The 25,996-nt window shown below is 39.9% G+C and overlaps 1 protein-coding gene across 3 annotated transcripts in view; it reads right to left on the minus strand.

Annotated features, from left to right (window-relative positions):
- RECK (reversion inducing cysteine rich protein with kazal motifs) overlaps positions 1-18,813 on the minus strand; it is a 90,091-nt gene extending 71,278 nt beyond the window's left edge. Inside the window, exons 1-5 of one of the 3 annotated variants that reach the window (XM_026013190.2) lie at positions 18,646-18,775; positions 7,085-7,143; positions 3,841-3,874; positions 3,155-3,229; positions 1,799-1,835 (exon numbers count right to left, since the gene is read on the minus strand). In XM_026013190.2, coding sequence (XP_025868975.1) covers positions 1,799-1,835; positions 3,155-3,229; positions 3,841-3,874; positions 7,085-7,101 — 163 coding nt within the window. In that variant the 5' untranslated portion in view covers positions 7,102-7,143; positions 18,646-18,775. Of the gene's footprint in view, positions 1-1,798; positions 1,836-3,154; positions 3,230-3,840; positions 3,875-7,084; positions 7,144-18,645 lie in introns of all 3 variants that reach the window. The other 2 variants (XM_026013192.2, XM_026013189.2) reach the window with 2 other exon arrangements.
- Between the last annotated feature and the right edge of the window lie 7,183 nt (positions 18,814-25,996).

The following is a 25,996-nucleotide window of genomic DNA, read 5'->3' on the forward strand; positions in this document are numbered from 1 at the left end:
TTTCAATTTATACACAGCAGCTATTTCTCCAGCCAAATTACTGTGATATCAAAAGGTAATATAATTATCAAAGTATCCTAATGCCATTTCTTACATCCATTTTTGCAAGTATAAATGTCAATGAATGACTCCTAGGATAAAGTTAAGAGACACAAGTAATGATTATCTAAAGAGGAAAAACAGGGGATCCCTGGGTGGCTCAGTGGTTTAGTGTCTGCCTTTGGCCCAGGGCGTGATCCTGGAGTCCCAGGATCGAGTCCTGCATCGGGCTCCCTGCATGGAGCCTGCTTCTCCCTCTGCCTGTGTCTCTGCCTCTCTCTCTCTCTCTCTCTCTCATGAATAAATAAAATCTTTAAAAAATAATAATAATAAATAAATAAATAAATAAAGAAGAAAGACATATGCTTATAGGCATATGGTCCATTCCTCTTTATCTCTTTTCAGAACTGCCCCTTTGCCTAGTATAGCTTCCTCTAAATCTTTGCTGTTTACTATTCAGAATCACTCACATTTTAAAAATTGTTTTGAATGGAATCAGTATACGTCATAAATTCTGTGAACTTTTATACCATAATACAGTATATTGCTGTTTTCATACCCCTAGTGACCTCCTAGAAACTATTAAACTGTCCAACAAGGGTTTACAATATTATGTGCAAAGCACTCCATTAGGTATTATGTGGCTATGAAATAGAGAAAATATATGCTTTATCCCATTATGTAGATTATATATATGCAATATATATATATACGTATTAGAGATATAAATTATATATAAATAATTCCAGGACATTAGGTAGAGGGATAATTGGGAGAACAAGCATGGATATGGGCAATTCCAAGAAGGCAAATAGTACAATTTGTTTGAAATACAAACTTCAAACAGTGTGAAAGCCTTTGGAGTTCAGAGATATATAAAATACACTTCCTTTTTTTCAAGGCACTGGCTTTAATCAGGACTGGAAGCTTTAATCCTGGAAGACTGTGAATGCCAGGCTAGAGAGTTTGGGCTTTATTCTGATAGAAGTGGCTATCCACTGGAGGGCTCTTTTTTTTTGAAGGAGCTAGGGAGGACAATTATGAGATGTTGAAATACCAGATACAAGGTTGTTACAATATTCCAGCCCCAGAACACAATAACAATGGCTTGAACTAGGAGTAGAGAGGACAGATGCAAGATTTTACAAGAAGAGTCAATGGAGCTAAAAAGAAAAAGCCAGCAAAGATAACTTGAGGGATTCCAGTCTAGTGTCATTCATAAGATAGGTAGTTATGAGTTTGGTTTTTGATTTGTACTTCAGTCTTCACCAGGATGCAGAAATCCAGGTAGACATGTCTAGAAGTCGTGAGTAACAACTTGGATTTGAAGGTTATCTTTCCAGGGCTGATTAGTTAACAGTTCTGGGAAGGAAAGCAATTACCAGGGTAAGTGTGGAAAGAGAAGGAAAGAGGAGGTAAGAGAGGATAGGATAAGGTCATGAAGCTAAGGTGAAGTCATAAGGAGCTAATAGTCACAATACCAGGTGCTGCAGGGCAGTCAAAAGTAGTAAGTACTGAGAAATGACCATAAGATTTAGGTACCATGAGATCCTAGCACTCTTTCAAAGACCAGTTTCACTGAATGGTAGAAGTAGAGACAAGAGTATAGTTAATGATTGAGAGAATGAGAATAAATTATACATTTGAAAATTTGGGTGCCTACAAGAAGAAGTTAGGAACTCAAGAGGGATATATCAGGTTATAGGACAAAATAAGGATTTAAAGATTAAGTGCTAAATGTTATAATTCTTTTGCTTACCTGGCAAAGATGAATTCATACAACTCCAAATTTCAACCTAAAATTGTAATCACCAAAAGGCTTTTATATAACCAGTTCTTAAATATGACAATATCAGAAATTATGTATAGCTAATTTGATTATGTTTAGCTCTGTATAGTAAATATTCTCAGACTACATGAGTATCAAACAGCTATTCAGGGAAGAAAAAAATAAAACTGAGATGTAAAAATATTGTTTGCTCTTTTCCCATTTTCCCCATCTAAGAGCACTAATAATGAGTCTGGATACTCAGGATGCTTATTGGAATCACTGCTTCTAAGTACAAAACCAAAAATGTCTAGAGAGCAAGTAAAGGCAAATGTGTCTGTCAGAATTGTTTGATCAACTTTCCCCCCTCATGGGACACCTGGCTGGCTCAGTGGTTGAGCATCTGCCTTCGGCTCAGGGCATGATCCTGGAGTCCTGGGATCGAGTCCCACGTCAGGTTCCCCACAGGGAGCCTGCTTCTCCCTCCACCTGTGTCTCTGCCTCTCTCATGAATAAATAAATAAAATCTTAAAAAAAAAAAAAACTCAAACCCACTTTTCCCCTCTCACATAATGCAAGCCACCACATCTAAAAAAGTCTGTCTCAGGGGATCCCTGGGTGGCTCAGCGGTTTGGCGCCTGCCTTTGGCCCAGGGCGTGATCCTGGAGTCCCGGGATTGAGTCCCATGTCAGGCTCCTTGCGTGGAGGCTGCCTCTCTCTCTGCCTGTGTCTCTGCCTTTCTTTCTCTCTGTGCCTCTCATGAGTAGATGAATAAAATCTTTAAAAATAAGTAAGTAAGTAAGTAAGCAAGCCTGTCTCATGTCAGCTCAGAATTCCTTGGCCTGGCCCACCAGTATCTCAAACTCTGAGGATGGCCCAAGCACTGAAGCATTTTAAGTTACATGACTGAAACAGGCAAGCAATATATCTACAATACACAAAAAAATGAGAAGACAGGAATAATGAGAAGTCACACATTTCCCCTTATCCGAAGTTTAACTTTTCAAATTCAAAATAAACAGAAGATTTAGTTATTATGGTTTTCATAAAATTATCAAAATAATAAGGAAAATTCCAAATTCCAGAAAAACTATTATAATGAAATCTAAAGACTGTAATACATTTATATTTACTTTTATACATTATAGGATAAACAATAAAAGATGAAAGATGACATTCTACCTAGAAATTTGTATGATGATCTTTTTAAAGTACTCAGTTAAATCTGACATTTTAATTTGGTCATAAATCCAAATCACTTTGAAAATTTTCTTGAATCGAAAAGTTAACTTATTAAATGGCTTCATTTAGACAAAAGCTTCCATAGTTAAGTTAAATATGACCTACCATTGTTTCGGGGCAATAATCTGGGGCTCGCTGTAACAGATGCTTAAGTCGGGATTCACTTTTTGAGGAGAATATCTATTTGACAAAAAAAAAAGAAAAGAAAAAGTTTTGTGGCATTTTTTCATAAGACATAAGAGGTAAAATTTATTGTCCTCTATGTTTATCAGTTGTCTAGAATATTTTCCAACTTCTTTTTATATACTAAAAACCTTTGGAAAGATCCAAATTGAGCTGAGGTAACATCTCTTAAAACGTTGGTTAGTCTGGTAAATAATCAAGAAGGTCCATAGCAAGTCTAGACCCTTTTCTAATGACCAAAAATGGAGAAAACCAGGCTACCAAATCTGTTAGAGGACAAAGGAGAAAAAGAAAGAAAACAGAAAAGAAAAAAAGAAAAGTTTATTGTAAACTGTTCTACAAACCGCTTTTAGTCAACCAACGACAATGTAAAACAGACTGTCATACCCTTGATATAACAAATCTGTGAATAGCATTATGGTATAAACTTCCATAAAATACCACTAAATGGAGACAAAGCCATTTTTAATAAAAATGCTAAGGAGTTGACAAGTTCATTCACCAAGCTAACTGGCTCTTTTCCAAATAGAATTTTAATTAATGCATTTATAATTTGATGTCTCAGTAAATTATAAACCATTATATATCAGATAGAACTTCATGTTTACCTGCAAATAGTCAAGACTGTGAAATCCATGAATGCTAAGGACAATGAAAAAGGATTTATCTCTAGTTAGTTTTAGTAGCCATTTTTCTCCCAAACTATCAACTATAATAAGTGACAAGAGCTAGAACATCACCATTTTGTAACCACTAGTGAATTAATGCACTTAGGCAATTATCAATAATTACTGTAATGTTAATTACAAAAAGAGACAACCAAACACAATAAAGTTACGAGTAAGACCTGCTGAACAAAAAAAACAAAACCAAAACAATACAAAATCTAACCTGAGTCTCAAGCCTCTGGACCTATCTCATTAGGTTACTGTTAGCCATGTGTGGTTACCTAAATTTAAACTTCGATCAATTAAAATTAAATAAAATTTAAAATTCGGTTCCTCAAAATCTTTTTCCTCAACCTCTTTAAACTCATTTCAAATGTTCACTTGACACATGTAGCTAGTGGTTACCATACTGGATCACACAGATATAGAGTATTTTCATCACTGCAGAAAGCTCTTTAAGATAACTCTGCTCCAGGGATCCCTGGGTGGCGCAGCGGTTTGGCGCCTGCCTTTGGCCCAGGGCGCGATCCTGGAGACTCGGGATCGAATCCCATGTCAGGCTCCCGGTGCATGGAGCCTGCTTCTCCCTCTGCCTATGTCTCTGCCTCTCTCTCTCTCACTGTGTGCCTATCATAAATAAATAAAATAAAATTAAAAAAAAAAAGATAACTCTGCTCCAAATCTACCTACCAATTACTAAGAAATAGAGAGAAAAGAGTAACACATTAAATAATACCATGAGGTTGCAAATAGCATAATTCAGATTGTAAGAAACTTTACAGGATAAATGAATGACCAGATTTATTCAATAAATAAGAAAAGTCAGGAGAGCAGTGCTTCAGCATCCTTATGGTCACACCATCTAGGGGCCATTTTTGCTGTAAAGCTTTGCATATTCTTTGACTCACTAATCCCTCTCCTAGAAAAAGCGCTCAGCACAATCGGATGCATACACAAAAATACGTGCTTTGCAAAATAATCTGGAATAACTCCAAACTGGACATAACTTAAAAATAGAACAGTGGCTTCTAAATTATTATGGTGTATCACCTGTTAAAAATAGAAGGAATCTTTGTTAGTATATTAAGTTACAAAAAACAATGCAAAAAAAAAATATGAACACGGTGTTAATCTTTTAAAAAAAAAAAAAAAAAAAAAAGCTGTTGTTCTGGGATCCCTGGGTGGCACAGCGGTTTGGCGCCTGCCTTTGGCCCAGGGTGAGATCCTGGAGACCCGGGATCGAGTCCCGCGTCGGGCTCCCGGTGCATGGAGCCTGCTTCTCCCTCTGCCTGTGTCTCTGCCTCTCTCTCTCTCTCTCTGTGTGTGTGACTATCATAAATAAATAAAAATTAAAAAAAATAAAAGCTGTTGTTCTGACAGGAAATTTGTAGAAAACTTAATTTACCATAGTGGGTTTCTTTTTTCTTTTTTTTAAAGATACGTATTTATTTGAGAGAGTGAGAGCAAGAAAGAGAGAGTCTGTGCACGAGGTGGGGAAGGGTAGAAGGAGAGGGAGAAGCAAACTCTCCACTGAGCAGAGAGCCCAATGTAGGATTCAATCCTAGGACCCTGGGATCACGACCTGAGCCGGAGGCAAATGCTTAACTGACTCAGCCATCCAGGTGTCCTGCTATAGTGTTTGACATGAACTCTATCTATAGCAGCTACTTAGATAAGTTGAGTCACTGTCTTGTTTTATAATTAAAGAGTATCTTGAAAAATCGTTCTAAATTCACAATATTATTTGAAGGGTAGCTGGCTGGTTCAGTTGGCTGCTAACTCTTGGTTTCGGCTCGGGGTGTGATGTCAGGGTTGTGGGATCCAGTCCCTAACCCCACACTGCACTCCACACTCAGCAAGAAGTCTGGCTTCTCCCATTCCCTCTCCTTCTGCCCCTCCTGTGCTTGTGCATGCATGGGCTCTCTCTCTCTCTCAAATAAATAAATAAAATCTTTAAAAATATGTAAGTAATTAAATTCATAATATTATTTGAGAGAAGTTTTTTTTTTAATGTTTATATTTCTTTTTTTAAAATTTTTTATTTATTTATGATAGTCACACAGAGAGAGAGAGAGAGAGAGAGAGGCAGAGACACAGGCAGAGGGAGAAGCAGGGTCCATGCACCGGGAGCCCGACGTGGGACTCGATCTGGGGTCTCCAGGATTGCGCCCTGGGCCAAAGGCAGGCGCCAAACCGCTGCGCCACCCAGGGATCCCTTGAGAGAAGTTTTAATTCCAGTTATGTAGCTCTATATATTTTAGGAAGTGACAAAATCTACATTATGGAAAACTCTTCAAAAGATAACTGAGGCCATTCGTTCTCAAGTGCCAAGGCCAAAACTGCACGACCAAGGTGATGAAATAAAGTCGAGACTTTATGAACAGGTATATTGACAGTATTTTGGTATTTCGCAGTTCTTTTTCGCAGTCGCAGTTTCGCAGTGCCACTTGACTTCAAAGACTCAATCAGAAAAATTCAAACCTACACAAAAGTTTTAAGAGTAGTACAACACTCAGATAGTCTTCATCTAGATTACTCAATATTAACATTTTGCAACATTTGCTTTAACTCTTTCTACATATACAGATATTGTTATTTTGATGAAATATTTTGGAATTCATTACAGACATGATCATTTATTCCTAAATCCCAGCATGTTATCTCCCAAGAACAAGGACATTGTCCTATGTCACTGCAACACAATCACCATAAAATTTAGGAGCATAGCACTGATTCATTATTATTAAAGTTCATATTCTAATTTCACCAATTTATCCGAATAATTTCCTTTATAGTAATTTTTTTTTTAATTCCAGGATCCAATCCAGGATCATGTATTGCATTTAATTGTCATATCTCTGTAGTTCCCTTTTAATCTTCAGTTTTCTTAAAACTGACAACTAAGAAGGGTACAAACTGTTGTTTTGAGGAATATCCCTCAATCTGGGTTTGCCCTATTGTTTCCTCATGACTCAGGTTATGTATTTTTGATAGGAGTGCTCCTTAAGATGCTGGCTTCTTTTCCAGTGCATTATGTCAGCAGACCTATATGGATTTGTTTCATTATTGGTGATGTTAACTGTGATAACTTGTTAAGGTGCTATCCGGCAGATTTCTCCAAAACAATTATACTTAATAAACAGTTACCTACCCAATAGCCTCAACAATGATCATGTAAGCTTACCTGTTCACATACATCATGGCACATTTGATTATCCTTTGAATGATTACAACACAGTGCACCTAAGAGAAAAAATAAACACCAGATGTTGCCCACTATTAAATAAAAAAGATAATTAAACTAAATCAGATGGCTACACAAAACATTTATTCAACAGATTACTATTATTCATTTTAACTCAACAAACTTTTACTGCATAACTATCACAAGCCAAGGACAGTGCCAACTTTGAGCACATGGTTCTCAAGAAACTTGTAGGCTAACAGTGGAGACTGTCACGTGTACTTTCTATGTGCTAGAATTTTACTAAGCTTGCTTTAAGCATTGTCTCATTCAATCCTTAAAATTGCCCTATAGGCTATGTTCTATTATTATACCTAAAATGTATGACTAAGTGATAAAAAGGTAGTGAATTTTGTTTGGGACAAGTTAAATTTAAGGTTCCTATAGGAAATCCAGATGGAATGGAAGTAAAGTCAGAAATCAAAGCCTGGATTGCAGGTAGAACCATAATGAAAGATCCAAGTTGAGTCACCTGCATAAAGGAGGTATAGGGAAATGAATGACATTGCATAGGTAGAGTTTCTAGGGAGAAGTCATCACAGAACCAAAGTTTAACAAGAAAAGACACTGAGATGGAACAGTCAGACAGGTAGGTCAGCCTTGGGCATTAGAGAAGAGGGAGTAGTTAGTGTCATGTACCAAACCATCTGGATTACATTGAAGATGAAAAAAAAGGAAATGAATTTACTAATTAGGAGACCACTTAGTAACCTTCACAAGGTACTTTCTATGGAGCTAGTAGAAATGGATGATATTAAGGAGTAAACAGGAGGAACTGAGGAAGTATAGACAACAAACATTGGCTCTCAGTAAGTCTGGCAGAAATGGCAGGGAAAGGGCACCTGGATGATGCAGTTAAGCATCTGACTCTTGGTTTCTGCTCAGGTCATGAGCTCAGGGATTGAGCCGGGGAGTAGGCCTCTGTGCTCAGAAGGTAGTCTGCTTGGGATTCTCTCATTCTCTCCCTCTCCCTCTGCCCCTCCTCTGTTGTCTCTTTCTCTTTTCTCTCTCTCTCAAATAAATACATAAATCTTTTTTTTTTTTTTTTAAAGGAGGGAAAAAGAGTAGTTACAGGAAGATGCAGGATCAGGGAAGGAAAAACCCTCCCTTCCCTTTTTTAGTTGGCCTTAGTCCCTGATTCCTGGGAGAAGACTCTAATCCTTGGAATTTCTAGAGTAACAGAGTACATCTTTGTTATGCTAATGAGCCCCCTTGCCGCCAAATAGTCAGGATGGAGACTGGCCAGAAAGATCAGCCATTTGATTTGAAGGTTGAGGCCTTGAGCCATGTGATAGCAGCCCAATCTCTAGCAAGACTGGGGAATGGAGATTGAGTTCAACCATATGGCCAACAATCTAATCAATCATTTCTATGTGATGAAATCTCAATGAACACTAGATACCAAAGCTCAGCGGTATCTAATTGGTGAAGACACTGATGTGCCAGGGGGTGATGCACACTGATTCCATGAGGGGAAGGCACAGAAGCTCTGCATCTCCTCCCAGACCTCACCCCGTATGTCTCTTCATTTGGCTGGTCTTCCTGATTCGTATCCTTCATAATAAAACTGTAATCATAACTATAGAGCTTCCCTGAGCTCTAAGCATCATTCTGGTGAATTACTGATTTTGAGGTGGTTGTGGGAAACCTGGGTTTACAGCCAGTTGTTCAGAAGTGTGGGTGGCCTGGGTACCACCTAAGCTGGTATCTGGGCTAAATACTGTCTTGTTGGGGACCATGCCCTTTAACTCATGAAGTCTCTTCTAACTCTGGGTGATTAGTGCCAGAATTGAGATTCCATACATACAGTTGTGGCTGAAACAGAATATTGGAGAAATGAGGTGACTGCTGGAAGGGATATGGTTTTAAGAAAAGGCACTGAGTTTGGGGCTAGGGATTCAACAGTGAATAAATGTTACGTTCTCTGACTTTATCCAGGTTACAGCCTGATGGTAAAACAAAGTCTAGACAAGAGGAAAGGATATAAGGATACTAATAAATTAAGAGGGAAGCTGACATCCTTCATTTTCTCAGTGAAACAATTAGGTCTGAAAACAAAAAGGATTGAGGGTTTGAGGTCAAACTGTAGAGGTGTGGAGCAGTCACTTTGGAGAACACAGAAAGGAGACAACTATATATGCCTTTCTCAAACTTGTATTCTACTCATGAGTTGTTAATATTTATCCCTCAGGAGAAAATGTTCCATGTTCAAACAAACTGGGAAATGAAGGATTAAAAAAGTTAAAGAGAATTCCTTACTGCAGCACTTCACAAAGCCTTTAATATGTTTATACATTACTAATCTTCCAAAAAGGGATCTAAGTAGACAGATTTCTCAGAACACAGAACACTTTTTTCATTCCACTTACTAACATTTCAGAATGCCAGTTTGAGAAACATCAAATTAGAGAAAAGGAAAAACGCTGCCAAGCAGCATTACAGACCAAGAAATGCATAGATGGGCTATAGAGATAAAAGGCAGGGACATGTTATTATTCTAGAGTGTACCTGATGGAAAAAAAGATACAGCTGGATTGATTAGGGGCTGTCAAAAGAGCAGAGATGAAAATATTACGTTTCAGGCAGCTGGATCTGATACAGTGGTTTAAAATATAAATTTGCAACATAATCTCTTCAAATGCAATTTATACAATTTCAGTACATAAATTAGATGAAAGCAAAGGTTTTTTTGATTGAAGGTAGGGTTTGTATTGGGAGAAAATGAGTGAATAGATGAATAAACAAAGAGCTCTTTAGATTTTACCAACAAGCTTCTTGTTCAAAACTGGAAATTGTTTTCCACAAAACAGTGACAGGGTATATGATATTATTGGCATATTCCTATATTTGGTTTCATAAAAGACTATTGCGGCTGGCTTTTCAATATTATTTCTATTATTTAAAAAAAGGTGGCTTCAGTTCTAACACTTTACTTAAAGATTCTGAAGAATATAAAAATTCCACTAAGTTTCAGAAGAAAAAAAGTCCCTTGCTTGTAAGGTTAGAGTTGCTTTCTCAGAAACTCTAATTCAAGGGGAGAGAGGGCAATAAGTCATGAGGCTTTCTCCCAACACCCCTTCTCCCCTAACCAGGCCACACCATGCTCTCCCCATCTTCTAAGATTCTGTTATGTCCTCAGCCTCTTACTCATTAAAATGGGGAGGGCAGATAAGAAAAAGAAAAAACAAAACAAAAAAAGACTCTCTTGTGTGATAATCAAGTGTTCTTTTGAAGTGCTGTAGAAATTGCCACTTTTTACTATTTTCTAACACAAAGGTCATTTGAGGGCAAAAAATCCAGCTGATCATGAGCAAAGATAACTCAGGATAACATATGGTCCCAATAAGCACAAGCTTAGCAAAAAGTAAACACTCAGGCAGACAAGAGTCTGATTTGGGCCTAGGGATCTTTGAAAAACAGTTTCTTGGAGCAAAGGTCTATTTAGAACAGAAACAAAATGTGTTATAATGAAAGTCCAGTAACAATGGAAAGTTTTATTAAAAATATCATTATAAAGGCCTATTTTTTTCTGTTTAATAGTTAAGGTCAAATTTATAAAGTACTTACCCTCAAAGTTAAATTTTTAAAATAATTCTTTTTTCATTAAGAAACCTCAAACTTTGGAAAATAAGAAAAATGATCTATACTCCCACTGTCTTGCCAGAATCTATGTTGACATTTTGACATATTTCTTTCTAGTCTTTCCAAAAGCTTTCTGATCATTCTGACAATACGGATTACAGAGGACAGCCCAAAGTCTTCTGGTAATAACTCCCTTCCCCCTCCCAATGGAGCATTCCTCTGTAATAGTACATTTCCTCCCTCAAGAGGGTTGCCACACTCCATGAACAGGCTAGGGGACCTATGCTCCATCACACTTTCCATACCCTGTTCTTAACGTTAGCCATTATTATATTGGTGCACATTTTCCTTCCTTTGAAAAAACTTTAAAAAATCCTTAACACTACATATTTTTCAAGAAATAAATGTCTACAAATAAACATCAATTCATACGCCTTCATCAAGAATAGGGAGAAGGGATTCAAATGGCAATTAATGTGGCAATTAAAGGTCTTTGTCTTTTTTAGAGCTATTAAAATGGATTAATTGGGTCATTTAACAATTAGAGTGCAAAAAAACTCTCCAAGGCCTAATGTTTTTATATAAGACAATTAATTCTAGAAATGTTTTGTTTTTATAATTTGATTCTAATCTAATTTATTGTTCTTCAAGAAAAATAGTTTAAAATTGCTTATTCTCAAGAAGGGGAATTGAACCGATAAAGGTAAATTAGTTCAAAATAAAACTTGATGTTGACATGATGAAAATAAAAAGCTCAGGTGTTATCCTCACTAAGGACGTAAGGATGAGTGTCATATTTTGCACCCTTGTTCTAAGGGTCTATAATTATAAAATTAATAAAAACCAAAGAGATGGCTGAAGGCCATGTATACGGGCTTTAAAAAGGTATTAGTGCAACCTAGAAATATGCAAGCAGAATTACCCAATAATTAGAAACATCAAGGTTTGGCTAACAGCTTGGGCCAAGTGCGTACTAAAGATAGGCCAGCAAGCAGGAAGTACATGCTCCAGCCACAAGGGAAAAATGCAGCTTCTAAGACCCACCAGCACTTACCAAAATAAATGCCCTAATCTAAAACTAAAATATTCATGGAATTATAGGATTTTTTAAGCTAGGAGGAATTTTGCCACAGAAACCTCCTAAAATCTATAATTCAATTTAGTTAATGAAAAGCCATTCTTGTTTTTTTTTTTTAAAGAAAATAAAGATTCCCCCTAATTAATTCCCCCTACAGAATTACAACAACAGAATATATGTATCCTACCACTATTGAAGGGGAGAAAAACTAAATATGAGCTGATACTGGAAAAAGTCAGTCTAATAAAAAGGATGTCTTTGGGATGCCGGGGTGGCTCAGTGGTTTAGCACCTGCCTTCAGCCCTGGGCATGATCCTAGAGTCCCGGGATCGAGTCCCACATTGGGCTCCCTGCATGGAGCCTGCTTCTCCCTCTGCCTATGTCTCTGCCTCTCTCAGTGTGTCTCATGAATAAATAAATAAAATATTTTAAAAAAAGGATGTTAATAAAAAACTCATCTTACTTTTAATCACATTTTTGTTTTCAAAACAGCCTGGAAATTGACACTTTAAAAACATTTAAATGACAGCTACCCCTTCAACTTACAAGTACATTCCTGCAATTTTACATTTACTCCTTTAAAAATATATGTGTTTGTGTGTCTATACAAAATATATCATCATCTAAGGAAGAGCCAAACAGTAAAGGGATTACCCATATACCCACTACCTGGATTCAATATTGCTAACATTTCATCATACTGTTTTATTTATGTGTCTAGACATACTTTTTTCTGAGTCATTGGCAAGTTACAGATATCCTTCTCCATTGTTAGTTTTATACTCCAGTGCCAAAACAGTCATTTATATTCATTTGATTCTATTACCAATATGACTGCCAGATAGACCCTTCATTATGTCACTCTTCTAATAAAGGGCTCACAACGGCCTCTTGGTATTCCAATTTTAAACCTTCCAAGTCTTCTTACAACTTTACCTTCCCTGATCTTCTATTATTTTTTAACAAGGAAAGCCTACATTTACCATTTACCCTGAACACAGCATTCTGACTGAAATGTTTAGTGTTTTGTGCTGACCTAAATCCAAACACCATTCAAGGCTTGAATCCCACCTCAACTTTTAGTAAGACTTTCTCCTCCAATAACTCTAAACTCTTGATTTTTTGGCTACTGAAGGCCCTGATATTCTAGTCAGAACTGGCAACTTTAACATTTAAATTTTCTCTAATCACTGCATGTGTGTACTTATGGTATCCCCAATTTGACTATAAACTACTTTTTAAAAAAAAATATTTTATTTATTTATTCATGAGAGACATGAGAGAGAGAGGCAGAGACACAGGCAGAGGGAGAGGGAGAAGCAGGCCTCATGCAAAGAGCCTGATGTGGGACTCGATCCCCGGACTCCAGGATCATGCCCTGGGCCGAAGGCAGGTGCTAAACCGCTAAGCCCCCCAGGCATCCCTGACTATAAACTTCTTATATCCATTTAGCATACTGCTCAGCTCAAAAAATGATATTCATTGGTTAATAAGTAATAATTTCCTAGTTACACAATGACTTTTATCAGAAAAAAGTACAAAAGTTATATTTCTCCCACTGGGGCACTTTTAGTACCATATTTCATATGGTGACCAATGCATAATTTAGCAACATCATATGAGGTTTTGGCCTAAGTCAAAAGATAAATTGGACCCAATCAAACACTCAGGCACAGAAGTGTGCAGCATAGATTCAGGCATTGAAGGTGGTGGGCCCTGAAGCCATAAGGTCAAGAAGAGGTAGAGCTAGGGAAGCTGAAGTTTTATGGTAGCCCAGAAATGATGAATAAAAAGAGGAAGCTGATTGGTGGAGAGTGGGAAATGCAAGAGATGCACACAGAAGCTATGAAGGGAGAGAGAGATGGTCTCTAATAGTAGTTTTAGCTCCTGGAAGCTTTCTAGTTCCCACAGCAGTCCGAAGGTCTGCTTTGCTGAATTTCCTACCTTTGGATTTCTGCTTCCCTGCTAGATGCTACATACTAGCCCCCTAATCCCGAGCTACCTTGGTTTCTCTTCCCTTAGGGGGTCAAAAGAGCCCTAACCTAGACATTCATCATTCTGAAACAACTAAAGCAAATGACTCTCCTAAGGTCCTCCCCAAAGAGGCTAATAGCCAGTATTTTTGCATAATTCCTTTGCCCATTTTATGCTGCAGGCCTCTCATCTATAAAACAACAAATCTAAAAGTATAAATGTCTGGTACCCAGTAGTATATTCCATGATCAGAAAGTTTCTCTTAATACTATATTTTTCTTGATGTCTTTTTCATATTATCTGTGTGCTTTACAGCATCCATATTATGTGCTACATACTTGACTAACCTACATTTTTCCTCATATATTCTTCAGATCTAGAATATAGATATGTACTAATACAACCACATAATGTTAGCAATGTAGATATATATATGAATTTCCTAATAAACCCCATGAAAGCAGAAACCACGTCTATTTTTGCTTACCCCTTTATGCCTGGCACCTATCACAGTATAACAGCTTAACAAATATTTGCTGAATGGATTACTGACAGGTATGAAATGGACCTACGGCAGTTATTCCTAATATCCATTTTAAACATATATAAAAATGGAATTCTGATGCTCTTCTCGGCTCATCTGCCAACCTTCCTCCAATCTGCTCCTCTTCATCTTCCAGACTTCAGTAAATGGCATCATTTTTTAACTAAACTGCTTAAGGTAAAAATCTACATGTAATCTTTAATTTCTCTTTTATCTCCATCACCACTTCCTTGTAATTCACCACTATCTCTTGCTTCAACTACTGCAGAGCGCTTCTAGTTGACCTGCTGTTACTCCCACCCTACAATTACTTTTTTTCATTCAGCAGCCAGGGTGATCTAAAATATAAATCAAAGCTTACATCTTTTACAGAACAGTCTATTGGTTTCTTTCTGCACAAGGAATAAAATCCATAATCCTTATGTGGCTTTTTGCAAGACTCAGTATTGTTAACCCTAGCCTGCTCTCCTGTTCACTATGTTGCAACCATACTGGTTCCTTCTTGCCTTTGGGTCTCTTCACTCTCTGGTCCTTATTCCTTTTTTAGACTTTCAGTCTACAGATTTTGTTTGTGAACTTTACCTTCTCAAAGAGGCCTCTCTTGTAATCAGTATGTAAAGAATCTCTCTCCCTCTACTCACAAGATTCTGTTATTAGCTGGTTTCCTTCACAGCATACTTATCACTATCACAAATCATTTTATTTATCTGTTTACTGTCTCTCTCCTCTGGTAGAATGTAAGCTCCTTAAGAGTAGCACTGTACTTAGAACAGTGCCTGACATATAGCCAGCACTCAATATATTTTTTTTGAACAAATAGACCTTTGTAGGATGTTTTGCTCTTAAAAATCACATTTAAAATAATAGTGAAAGGGAATATAAGGGAAGGGAGAAGAAATGTGTGGGAAATATCAGAAAGGGAGACAGAACATAAAGACTCCTAACTCTGGGAAACGAACTAGGGGTGATGGAAGGGGAGGAGGGCGGGGGGTGGGGTGAATGGGTGACGGGCACTGAGCCGGGCACTTGAAGGGATGAGCGCTGAGTGTTAATATGTATGTTGGTAATTGAACACCAATAAAAAATAAATTTATTTATTATTTAAAAAAATAAATAAAAATCACATTTAAATTATACAAAAACCACTTCCTCGACATCGTCACACTTTCTTCTAGAAGAGGCACACAGTGAAAAGTATGGTTATTGAGATTGCTTAAATCTATAGATATGAGATAGGACTTTTAGCAGCATACCAGGATAAACTGTCATATCTGGTCTATTACTAATCTTAGCTCTTTCCACAATGTGGGCCAAGATATGTCTTTGGGAAGAGAATCTGCTTTCTATTACTTCCCTCCAGATAGGCGTTTGCTTTTTCTAACTTAAAATTCACTACATTCTTTTTCAGGATCCTAGGCGGACTATTACATAATTCTTAAATGCCAACTTATTGAAATTTAGCCCTTAATGTTTCATCTTACCCTCTTTTGTACCATTACAAAACATCTTAAGTAGATGCCATGACACATAGATCCTGAGACCACAGCATAGGGTCCCTATCCTATTACTTCAAAGAAAACATCAGAAATGGGGTGCAGGGGGGCAGTGCTGGGACTGGAAAGTACACTAGGATGGGAAGAGTGGCATTACTCTAATGTAGAAGGTAGAAGTTTGTACCCAAACTTCACAAGAAATAATAATCACTGAGCAAGTAATATCATTCCCTCACCTCCACCCCCAAGAATAGCAATAAAAATCCCTAAGAACAGATAAGACTTGTAAGTAAAGCCTTATACCAGAGCATACAGGGTACCCAGCCTTGAAAAGGAAAAAGAAGACCGTCTGATCAGGAATAAAAGTCAGGCCTTCGCTGAAACACAATTTAATACTGTGTTCTCAATTTTTATTTAGGATTGAAGAACATTCCCCACACTTCCTACAAATACACAATGGAAGCTTTTGTCCATTGTATTAGTCAATGTCCTTTACGTAAGGACCAGGCAATATATGCTTCCTAGAACTTAGTACAAGGGACAAACATGACTTTTGGATCAAACTTGGAATTTTTCTTTTTATCAAACGATCCAAACTGTATGTTGTCATGCATTTTTAAAGCTGGAAGCCTTTAGAAATTATCTAGCCCAGAATATTCTCAAGTGTTCTTTAGGTATCGTGAGCAAAAGGAGTTCCATAAGCAAACAAGCTTCTCTCTTTCTATAATAATACTGAGATATAAATCATGTTAAATTAATTAAACAAGGAGGTCATTAGACTGAGGTGGTTTTAATGCCTTGGTAGCCTACTTAAGCAAAACCAAAGTCTATAATGCCTCAAGGTTAAAAAAGCGAAACCTAAAGACAACCAATCAAAAACAGCCGGTTAGCCGTTCCCAATGAGGCTACCACTTAAGCTATCGCCAATCAAATAATTTCTTTGCTTTCACCTCTTCTCTATCAAAATCTTTCCTCTAGCTCTTGTCACCTCCCATTTGGAGCTACCTGATTCAAATCATTTTTTGCTCAAATAAACTCTTAAAATGTTTAATATGCCTGAGTTCATACATTAACAATCACAAACCATTAAATTCACCCTTTTAAAATGTACAATTCAGTTGTTTTTAAAATATTCAGAGCTGTGCAACCATCATTACTACTTAACTTTTCATTACCGTTAAAAGAAACTCCATACCTATCACCAGTCTTTTTCCCATTCCCCCAGCAAACAAGTTTCTTTACTACAGGAATCCTTGGACCTTTTATTGTAAATCTAATGTTTTGTGAATTTTTTTTTAAAGATTTTATTTGTTCATTCATGAGAGACACAGGCAGAGGGAGAAGCAGGCTCCATGCAGGGAGCCTGATGCTGGCGGGACTCAATCCCAGGACTCCAGGATCACGCCCTGAGCCACCCAGGGATCCCCTGTTTTGTGAATTTATAAGAGGACGGTACAATGTGCAGTGTCTCCCAAACTTATTTAATAGCTAATATTTCAGTGCTTACTAGATGCTATTCTAAATTCTATACATATATTGCTTTATTAATTCTCACAGTAAAATCCATAAGGTACTATGTATAATAAATGTGGGTATTAAACGCACAAAAAGACTAAGGTCAAGTAACTTGTTCAATATTATATTCTTAATTACTCCACTCGAATGTCTCCCACAAAATTAACTGGTTGTGGGATGAGAACGGACAACCAGTATTCTATGGGCCATAGCTTTGGTAAGTGCTTTAGATCAACTTAATGAGAAAAATGGGGCCCAGAAAGGTCAGCTGATGGTAGCCAAGAATACACAGCCATATTCTCATTCTCTCTCCCTCTTTTGATGTCTAATTAACAGCCAAATTTAGAATCCAATTATAATTAACTATCTAATCCCAGGTTCCTGATACAACTCTCTTCCTTCTTAAGTACTCTGTCTTAAAAACAAACAAACTCTTTAACACTGTAACCTATCTTGTTGGGATTGATTTTGTTCTAGGCGTCTCTCCCTGTAGGCAATGCACTTCTCCACCACTTTGCACGTATAAATCTAATGTGTGTGCAATTGGGGGGCTCATTCCACTTTCCTCCCACCCTAGATGGATGCATGTCTCCCTGGGCATCAACTTCTAAAGTCCAGCACGCGGGAGACACTGAACAATTTCTTACCCGTCCCTGGTTTAAGTCCTCAGGAGCAAGCACACAGCTCTCCTTAAGCCTACCAGCCTCCAGAAAGCAGGGTCTACTGAGTTTTAATCTGTCTCCCGCAGGAGCCCGGCGCTACCTCGGACTCACAGCGCAGCGCACCCGCCGCGGACGGCAGCAGAGGGGCAGGCTCTTCAGAGACTTGAACCTGGCAGGCCGTGGGGCCCATCAAGGCTCGCCGCCCGAGGTCTGCCCTTTCTGAACTGGGGTCAAGTTACAATCACTGGCCAGGGCGGCGGTAAGGCGGCAGCACCTCGCAAATGCCATCCAGCCCTCGCGACGGTCCCGGGCAAAGGCACTGCACCCTCTTGGGACGGAGACCCGAGTCCGCTGCGCGGGTGAAGGCGAGAGCAGGGCCCCTGCCCCGTGGGTGGCAGAGCAAGGCCTCGAACCCGGGTCACCGTTCCCGGTGCGGCCAATGTTCGGGGCGGAGACGGCGAGGGCGGGGACGGCTCCTCGCTCGTCCCGTCTCAGCGCCCTCGCCCGCCCGCCGGGGCCTCCCGACCCTGGGTCACCCTGCTTGGGCCAGGGCTGGGGGTCGCGCGCACCCCCGCCCCCTGCCTCGCGCCATCTTGGAGCGCGGAGGCGGCCGCCCTGGACCGCCCCGAACCGCTGCTCCAGCAGTTACTCACCCGCGCTGCCCGGGGCCAGGCCCCCTGCCACCTCCGCGACCCCCGCCACGGCCAGGAGAAGCAGCAGCGCGCCTCGCGGGGAGGCCGGGACCGCCGCCATGTCCGGGCCGGGGGGTCCGGAGCCGCGGGATGCTCGGACCCAGCCTGGCCGCCGCCGCTGCTCGCGGAAGCCCCGCCCCGGCGGCCTGGCCCCTCCGTGATTGGCTGCGACGCTCTCAAGCCCCTCCCCCCTCGGCCTCGGGGCGTTTCCAAAACCTGCAGGGGGGCGGGAACATTCCCGAGACCCCGGCTCTTTGTTAAGGCCCAGCTGTGTGTCGGCTTCTGCAGGGGAGTCCCGCAGCCAGTGTTCCTTACGTGCAGGGTCAGGAGGTGTCAGAGCTGGAAGGGCCCTTGCAACACCTCTACCACCTCCCGAGCCTTGCAGCTGGGATCATTGAGGCTCAAAGAGGAGACCCACCTGCCCAAGGAGACCCACACCGCAAGTTGTCCTGAGAACTAGAGCTTAGTCCAAGACTGAACCAAAGGGACCTCTCCCTTTCATTCCTCTTTACCCTCAGTGAGCCTTTTAATATCCTTTCTGCCCAGACGCTGCCTCACACGCAAAGAAGGCACTCAGGTCAACTCGGCCTCCCCTAACATCTGAGGGGCACTGCCGAAGACACGATCCACTAACAGGGGACCGAGGGACAGATTCATCACCAAAACTCTCTGGCATATGTAGCCTCTATGTGTCTTTGATGTACAGTTAAGTACTTAATTCCTATTGGGACAAGGTAGGTATTGGAATGGCTGTGTACCTAGATATGGAGAGCCTTGAATGTCAGGCTTAGATTTTGTTTAAGAGGTAATTTGGAGGTGAGTCCTCACCCCACCCCTTGCCCCCACAGCTGTTGTGGGGAATGTTTGAAAGGGGCCCACTGTTACCAAAGCACCTCTCTCCCTTTCTCTCCGTTCCTGAACTAAAACCTTGTTTTCCCCTCTTTCACATTTTTAAAGATTTTACTTGGGAGAGAGAGAGCAGGAGCAGGGGGAGGGGCAGAGGGATAAGCAGATTCCCTACAGATCAGGGGCTCCCAGGACCCTGAGATCATGACCTGAGCAGAAGGCAGAAGCTTGAAGGACCCAGGCACTCCTACCCCTTTTTAAAAAAAAGTATAATCACAGCTACAAATGTAAAATCCCTTAATGTTATTAAACATCCAGTAAGTGTTTACATTTCCCCTATTATCTCATAATTTCCTTTTACAGTTTTTCAAGTTCCAAAGTCCATATATTGAAGTTAGTTTATATGTATTTTAGGTTCCTCTAGTCTCTCTTTTAAGCTTACAAAAGGAAAATATAAATTATGATAATCTTTCTAAAACATCTGCTCTGATGACAGCTCTCTTGCTTCGAAGTCTGAGGGGCCACCTGTTTTCTTCAGACAGAATGATGTACAATCATTTAACATGGGGTCAGAGCTTCTTAGCAATTGGACCCAATCACCTTTTCCAGCTTCATCCCCACACCCTCCCTGAACTTCTGCCACTATTCTTTCAGAACCTCTCACCTTTAGTTCTGGACCTCTGTGGTGCTTTCACCCCGCTGTCACAATATATATATCCTCTGCACAAAATTCCCCAGTTCCTATGGTAATCCACTCAGCTGAGGGAACTAAGATGGTTGCTCTGGGCCCGACTGTGCCCTGGAAGGATCTGAGCAAAAAGTGGGCTTTGTGTTAGGTGACCAACACATCTTGCTTTGATTGGGGCTGTCCTGATTTTATTCTTTTTTAAGATTTTTATTTATTTACGAGAGACACAGAGAGAGAGAGAGAGGCAGAGATACAGGCAGAGGGGGAAGCAGGCACCATCTAGGGAGCCTGACGTGCGATTTGATCCCCTGCGACTTGATCCCGGGTCTCCAGGATCACGCCCTGGACTCCAGGCAGCGCTAAACCGCTGAGCCACCAGGGCTGCCCTGTCCTGATTTTAAAACAGGAAGTCTCATGTTCCAGAAACTTCTTAGTCCCAGGCAAAAGAGGACAGTTGGTCTCCTTAACTCTGTGCACCTTAGAAAATGTCATAGAGAGGCCTGTAAACAGGTTTCCGTATGGAAAAATAGGATCATACAGGTAATAGATACCACTCCCAAGGTAATTCAATTGGTAGACTGATAGTTATAAGCCATGCAGATGGTTCATTAGACCATTGGGTTCCTAGGCTGCCCTAACGGAGTACCACAAACTGGGTGGCTTAAGCAACAGTAATTTATTGTCTCAGAGTGTTCTTGAAGCTAGAAGCCTGAGATCAAACTGTTGGCAGGGTCGGTTTCTTTTGGGAACTGTGAGGGAGAATCTGACTCATGCCTCTCTCCTAGCTTCTGCTGTGTTACTGGCAGTCTTTGGAACTCCTGGGCTAGTAGACACATCACCTTGATCTTTGCCTTCACTTTTACATGGAATTCTCCTTGTATGTGTGTCTGTGTCCAAATTTATCCTTTTTTAAAAAAAAAAGATTTTATTTATTCATGAGAGACACACACACAGAGAGAGAGAGAGAGAGAGAGAGGCAGAGACACAGGCAGAGGGAGATGCAGGCTCCATGCAAGGTGCCCGACTTGGGACTCAATCCCGGGTCTCCAGGATCACACCCCTGGGCTGCAGGTGGCACTAAACCGCTAGGTCATAAATTTATCCTTTTTATAAGGACCCTAGTCATGTTGACTTAGGGGCACACCCTACTGCAGTATGACCTCATCTTAATAACATTTACAATAATCCCTGTTTCTAAATGGGGTCGCATTCTGAGATACTGGATTTTATGACTTCAACATATGAATATGGGGGAGGCAGGGACCCTCAGTTCAACTCATAACGATTTGTAAAGGAAAGACTATCCACCCACCCCATCGGAAATCATTGACTCTGGAAGAGAAGCTGAAGAAGGAGGAGGATAAAGGACTGGTCAGTTGCACTCCACATAAGCCCCCAATAACAGGAGTGGTTGGCTGCACTCCTGTTGACTCACAGAGGTGACACTTGGAGTCTGATGCACAAAGAGAATGCGTGAATACTTGGAGATCTCTTAGCTATAGAATCAGAAATGACTTTATTTCCAGGTAATTATTATGAGATATGACAGCAAAGTTGCTCTGGACGAATAAATCCGTGTAGTTATAGTAGTGAAGTTGAGGAGACCTGGCAGGAGAGACAGTTTCTCTGCTACTGAGATTTATATATGAGACAGACATGTTTTAAAAAATGGCTAAAATCTGAGTTGTGATGATGAGCCACCAAATAGAAGCTGCTTGAGATCCTCCCACGCCAAAAGACGGCTGACCAGTCACTATATCCTGGAGGAAGTCAAGAATAGGGACATCGAGGTCCTTCTTGGCCAAGCATTTTCTGGCCTACTATCTGGCTCAATAGGGATCCCTGGGTGGCGCAGCGGTTTGGCGCTTGCCTTTGGCCCAGGGCGCGATCCTGGAGACCCCGGATCGAATCCCACGTCGGGCTCCCGGTGCATGGAGCCTGCTTCTCCCTCTGCCTATGTCTCTGCCTCTCTCTCTCTCTCTCTCTCCGTTACTATCAAAAATAAATTTAAAAAAATTAAAAATAAAAAAATACTATCTGGCTCAATAACCCTCCTATGGGTGGACTGTATTGAGCAGATAGGATCTGGAAACTACTGATGATTGCCCATTGAGGCAAGTGATCTGACACAGCCTCAGTCATGTTCGTCACACTAACAAATAGCACATCCATTTTGGGGTTATCTTACTGTATTTTGATGGAGACAATAGCTAATTTCCTGTTTCCCTTTGATCAGACCACCATAAGCAGGTTTCCCGGGAGACAGCAGAAACGTGATGCAGCATAGAGCATTGGCTGAACACACATCTGAGTCCAAACTGCAAACTAGCTCTTAATCATATTAATAGTTCATTTTGTTAACTAGACTTGTGACCTTGGGCAAAGTCATTTAACTTCTCTGTTTATGTTCCTTTATGTTTATCTTGGACTTCTTGAGAAGATGAAGGAAGATACTATATTTAAAATATCTAACAAAAAAAAAAAATAAATGTCTAACACAGGGGCACCTGGGTGGCACAGTGGTTCAGCATCTGTCTTTAGCTCAGGGTATGATCCCGGGGTCCTGGGATTGAGTCTTGCATTGGGCTCCCCGCAGGGAGCCTGCTTCTCCCTCTGACCATGTTTCTGCTTCTCTCTGTGTGTCTCTTATGAATAATTTTTTTAAAAAAATTAAAAATAAATAAATAAATAGGTAAACTGTCTAATACAGTGCTTGACAGTGAATTATGTTAAACACTGTAGAATTATAATGAAAGATATGGACAATCTTTACAAAACTGACTGGTTGGATTTACTTTCCACCTTACTTCCTATCTCCACCCCAGGGGAGAAGAGCCAAAACTCTCCAGTTATACTATCTAATATGATAGCCACTAGCCACATGTGGCTCTTGAGTACTGGAGATACAGCAAGTCCAAATTGAAATGTGCTAACACCAGAATTTAAAGACTTAGTATGAAAATAAGAATATAAAACATTATTAAAATGAATTTCACTTGTCTTTTTATTCATTTTTGGAGTTGCTTTTTGTGTGTGAGGTTTTTCTGTTTGTTTGTTTGTTTGTTTTGTTTTAAACAGAGCTTATTTATTTATTTATTTTTTGAGCAGTTTTCGGTTTGCAGCAAAATTGAGCAGAAAGTATAGAGATTTCCCATATCCCACCCCCACCTCCACACAGGCACAGGCTCTTCCACTATCAACATCCTGCACTGAGGGGCACATTTGTTACAATCAGTGAACCTACACTGACATTATCACCCCAAGTCCATAATTTACACTAGGGTTCATTCTTGGTGTAATTTATACATTTTATGGGTTTTGACAAATGTATGAAGACATGTAGCCACCACAATTCTTTTTAACTCTTTTTTAGTAAGGCTGTTAGAAAACTTAAAATTACACATGAGGTTCACTTTGGGGCTTATATAGTTCTACAGCATTGTTGTAATTATCTTTCATTCCAAAGAAAGGTTAACACTTAGAGGTCAGTATGGCACTTATAAAATTATTTTGTCCTGTCACTGGGTGCTCATTACATCACCTGCCCTCCTTAATGCCCCATCACCCCCTCCTCCTCCCTCCAGCAATCCTCAGTTTGTTTCCTACAGTTAAGAGTCTCTTACATTCTGCCTCCCTGTTTTTATTTTCTTTTTCCTTCCTTTCCCCTATGTTCATCTGTTTTGTTTCTTAAATTCCACATGTGAGTGAAATCATATTGTATTTATCTTTCTCTGACTTATTTCGCTTAGCATAATACCCCCTAGAGGGTCATTGAGATTTAATATACTTATTGATATGGCTGAGTTTAAATCTACTGTCTTGCTATTTGTTTTCTATTTGCTCCATTTCCATTTTCCCACTTTTTCTCTTTTCCTACGTTCTTTTGAAATAATAGAGTGTTTGGAGCATTTTTTTTTTTTTTTGTGATTTCATTTTACCTTCTCTATTGGCTTACCTCTATTATCCTTTATTTTATTTTTCAGTAGGTGCTATAGGGTTTATAGTATACATTTTAACTTATTACAGCCTATCTTCGAATAATAATTATCACTTCATGTAAAATGTAAGAACGTGACAACAGTATGATTCCATTTTCCCCTTCTTATCTTTTGTGCTAATGTTGTCATATATCTTGCTTCCACACACTATTATTTTGCTTTAAATAGCCAATTATTTAAACAAGGGATTATAAAACAAGAAATAATGTCTATTCTATTTACCCACATGTTAAGCATTTCTGATGCTCTTCATTCATTTATATAGTTCCAAATTTCTCTTTGGTGTCTAGAGGAGAAAAACTTTTTGATTAAGAACATGGCAGGTTAGGGCAGCCCAGGTGCTCAGTGGTTTAGCGGTTGGCTAAGTGGTTTAGCGCCACCTTCAACCCAGGGCCTGGTCCTGAAGACCCAGCCCACGTCGGGCTCCCTGCATGGAGCCTGCTTCTCCCTCTGCCTGTGTCTGCCTCTCTCTCTCTCTCTCTCTCCCCTCTCTCTCATGAATAAATAAATAAAATCTTAAAAAAAAAAAAAGAACATGGCAGGTTTTGCTGATTTTAATTAGCTAGGACTCTATATTTTGTTTTTGGGAATTTATGCATAGTAAATTTCTGAAGTTAATCTTTTCTTTTTTAAAGATTTTATTTATTTATTTGACAGAGAGAAAGAAAACCAGAGAGCACGGGGCGGCGGGGGGTGGGGGGACAGCTAAGGTCGAGGAAGAAGACTCCCCACTGAGGAGGAAACCTGACAGGACCCTGGGATCATGACCTGAGCTGAAGGCAGATGCTTAATTAAGTGACTGAGGCACCTAGGCACCCTTGAATTTAATCTTTAATAAAAATAAAAAGTTTTAGTAGCTTAGCAGGAAGGGGACTTGCAGAGACAACTAACTGTCCATCAGCCCTTCTAGAAGTTATTGCTTAGAAGCAACTGTCCAGCCAGAGAAAATGCTTTCTAACGGTTATCATGTTCACTGGTAATTTAATAACTAGGAGTATGGCTTTGTAGAACAAAGGTAATCCCTGTGCCTTCAAGCAGAATCTGTGCATATGACCTTCCCATTGGCCCCTGTACTGAGATCTCACAGGAAGAAGAGAAGCCAAGCCCTACCCCAAAGCACCCAATACCGACACGGTATAAAATTCAGCACAGGCCCAGGCTGGGTGGCTCGGTGGTTTAGTCCCATCTTCAATCCAGGGTGTGATCCAGGAGACCTGGGATAGAGTCCCGTGTCGGGCTTCCTGCATGGAGCCTGCTTATCCCTCTGCCTGTGTCTCTGCCTCTCTCTCTCTCTCTCTCTGTGTCTCTGTCTCTATGAATAAATATATAAAATCTAAAAAAAAAAAATTCTGCATGGTAACCCTCAATCTGTGATGCTGGTAAAATACCTGCTAGGCTTGATGAGTCCTCTAAAGACATGAAACTGCCAAACTATGGAGAAAGTCCAAATGTCCATTGACAGATTAATGGGCAAATGAAAGAATATTACTCAGCCATCAAAAAAAAAAAAAAAGAAAGAAAGAAAAAAAAGAAATCTTGCCATTGCAACGACATGGACAGAGCTAGAGGGTAATATTCTAAGTGGATAAGGCAATCAGAGAAAGACAAATACCATATGATTTCACTCATGAGAAAGTTAAGAGACAAAACAGATTAACATATGGGAAGGTGGAAAAAGAAAAACAGGAGAGCATAAACAAACCATAAGAGACTCTTAACAATAGAGAACAAACTGAGGGTTGATGGAGGGAGGTAGGCAGGGAATGGGCTAGCTGGATGA

The sequence above is a fragment of the Vulpes vulpes genome, chromosome 12 (genome assembly GCF_048418805.1).
Source record: "Vulpes vulpes isolate BD-2025 chromosome 12, VulVul3, whole genome shotgun sequence".
NCBI classification, from domain to species: domain Eukaryota; kingdom Metazoa; phylum Chordata; class Mammalia; order Carnivora; family Canidae; genus Vulpes; species Vulpes vulpes.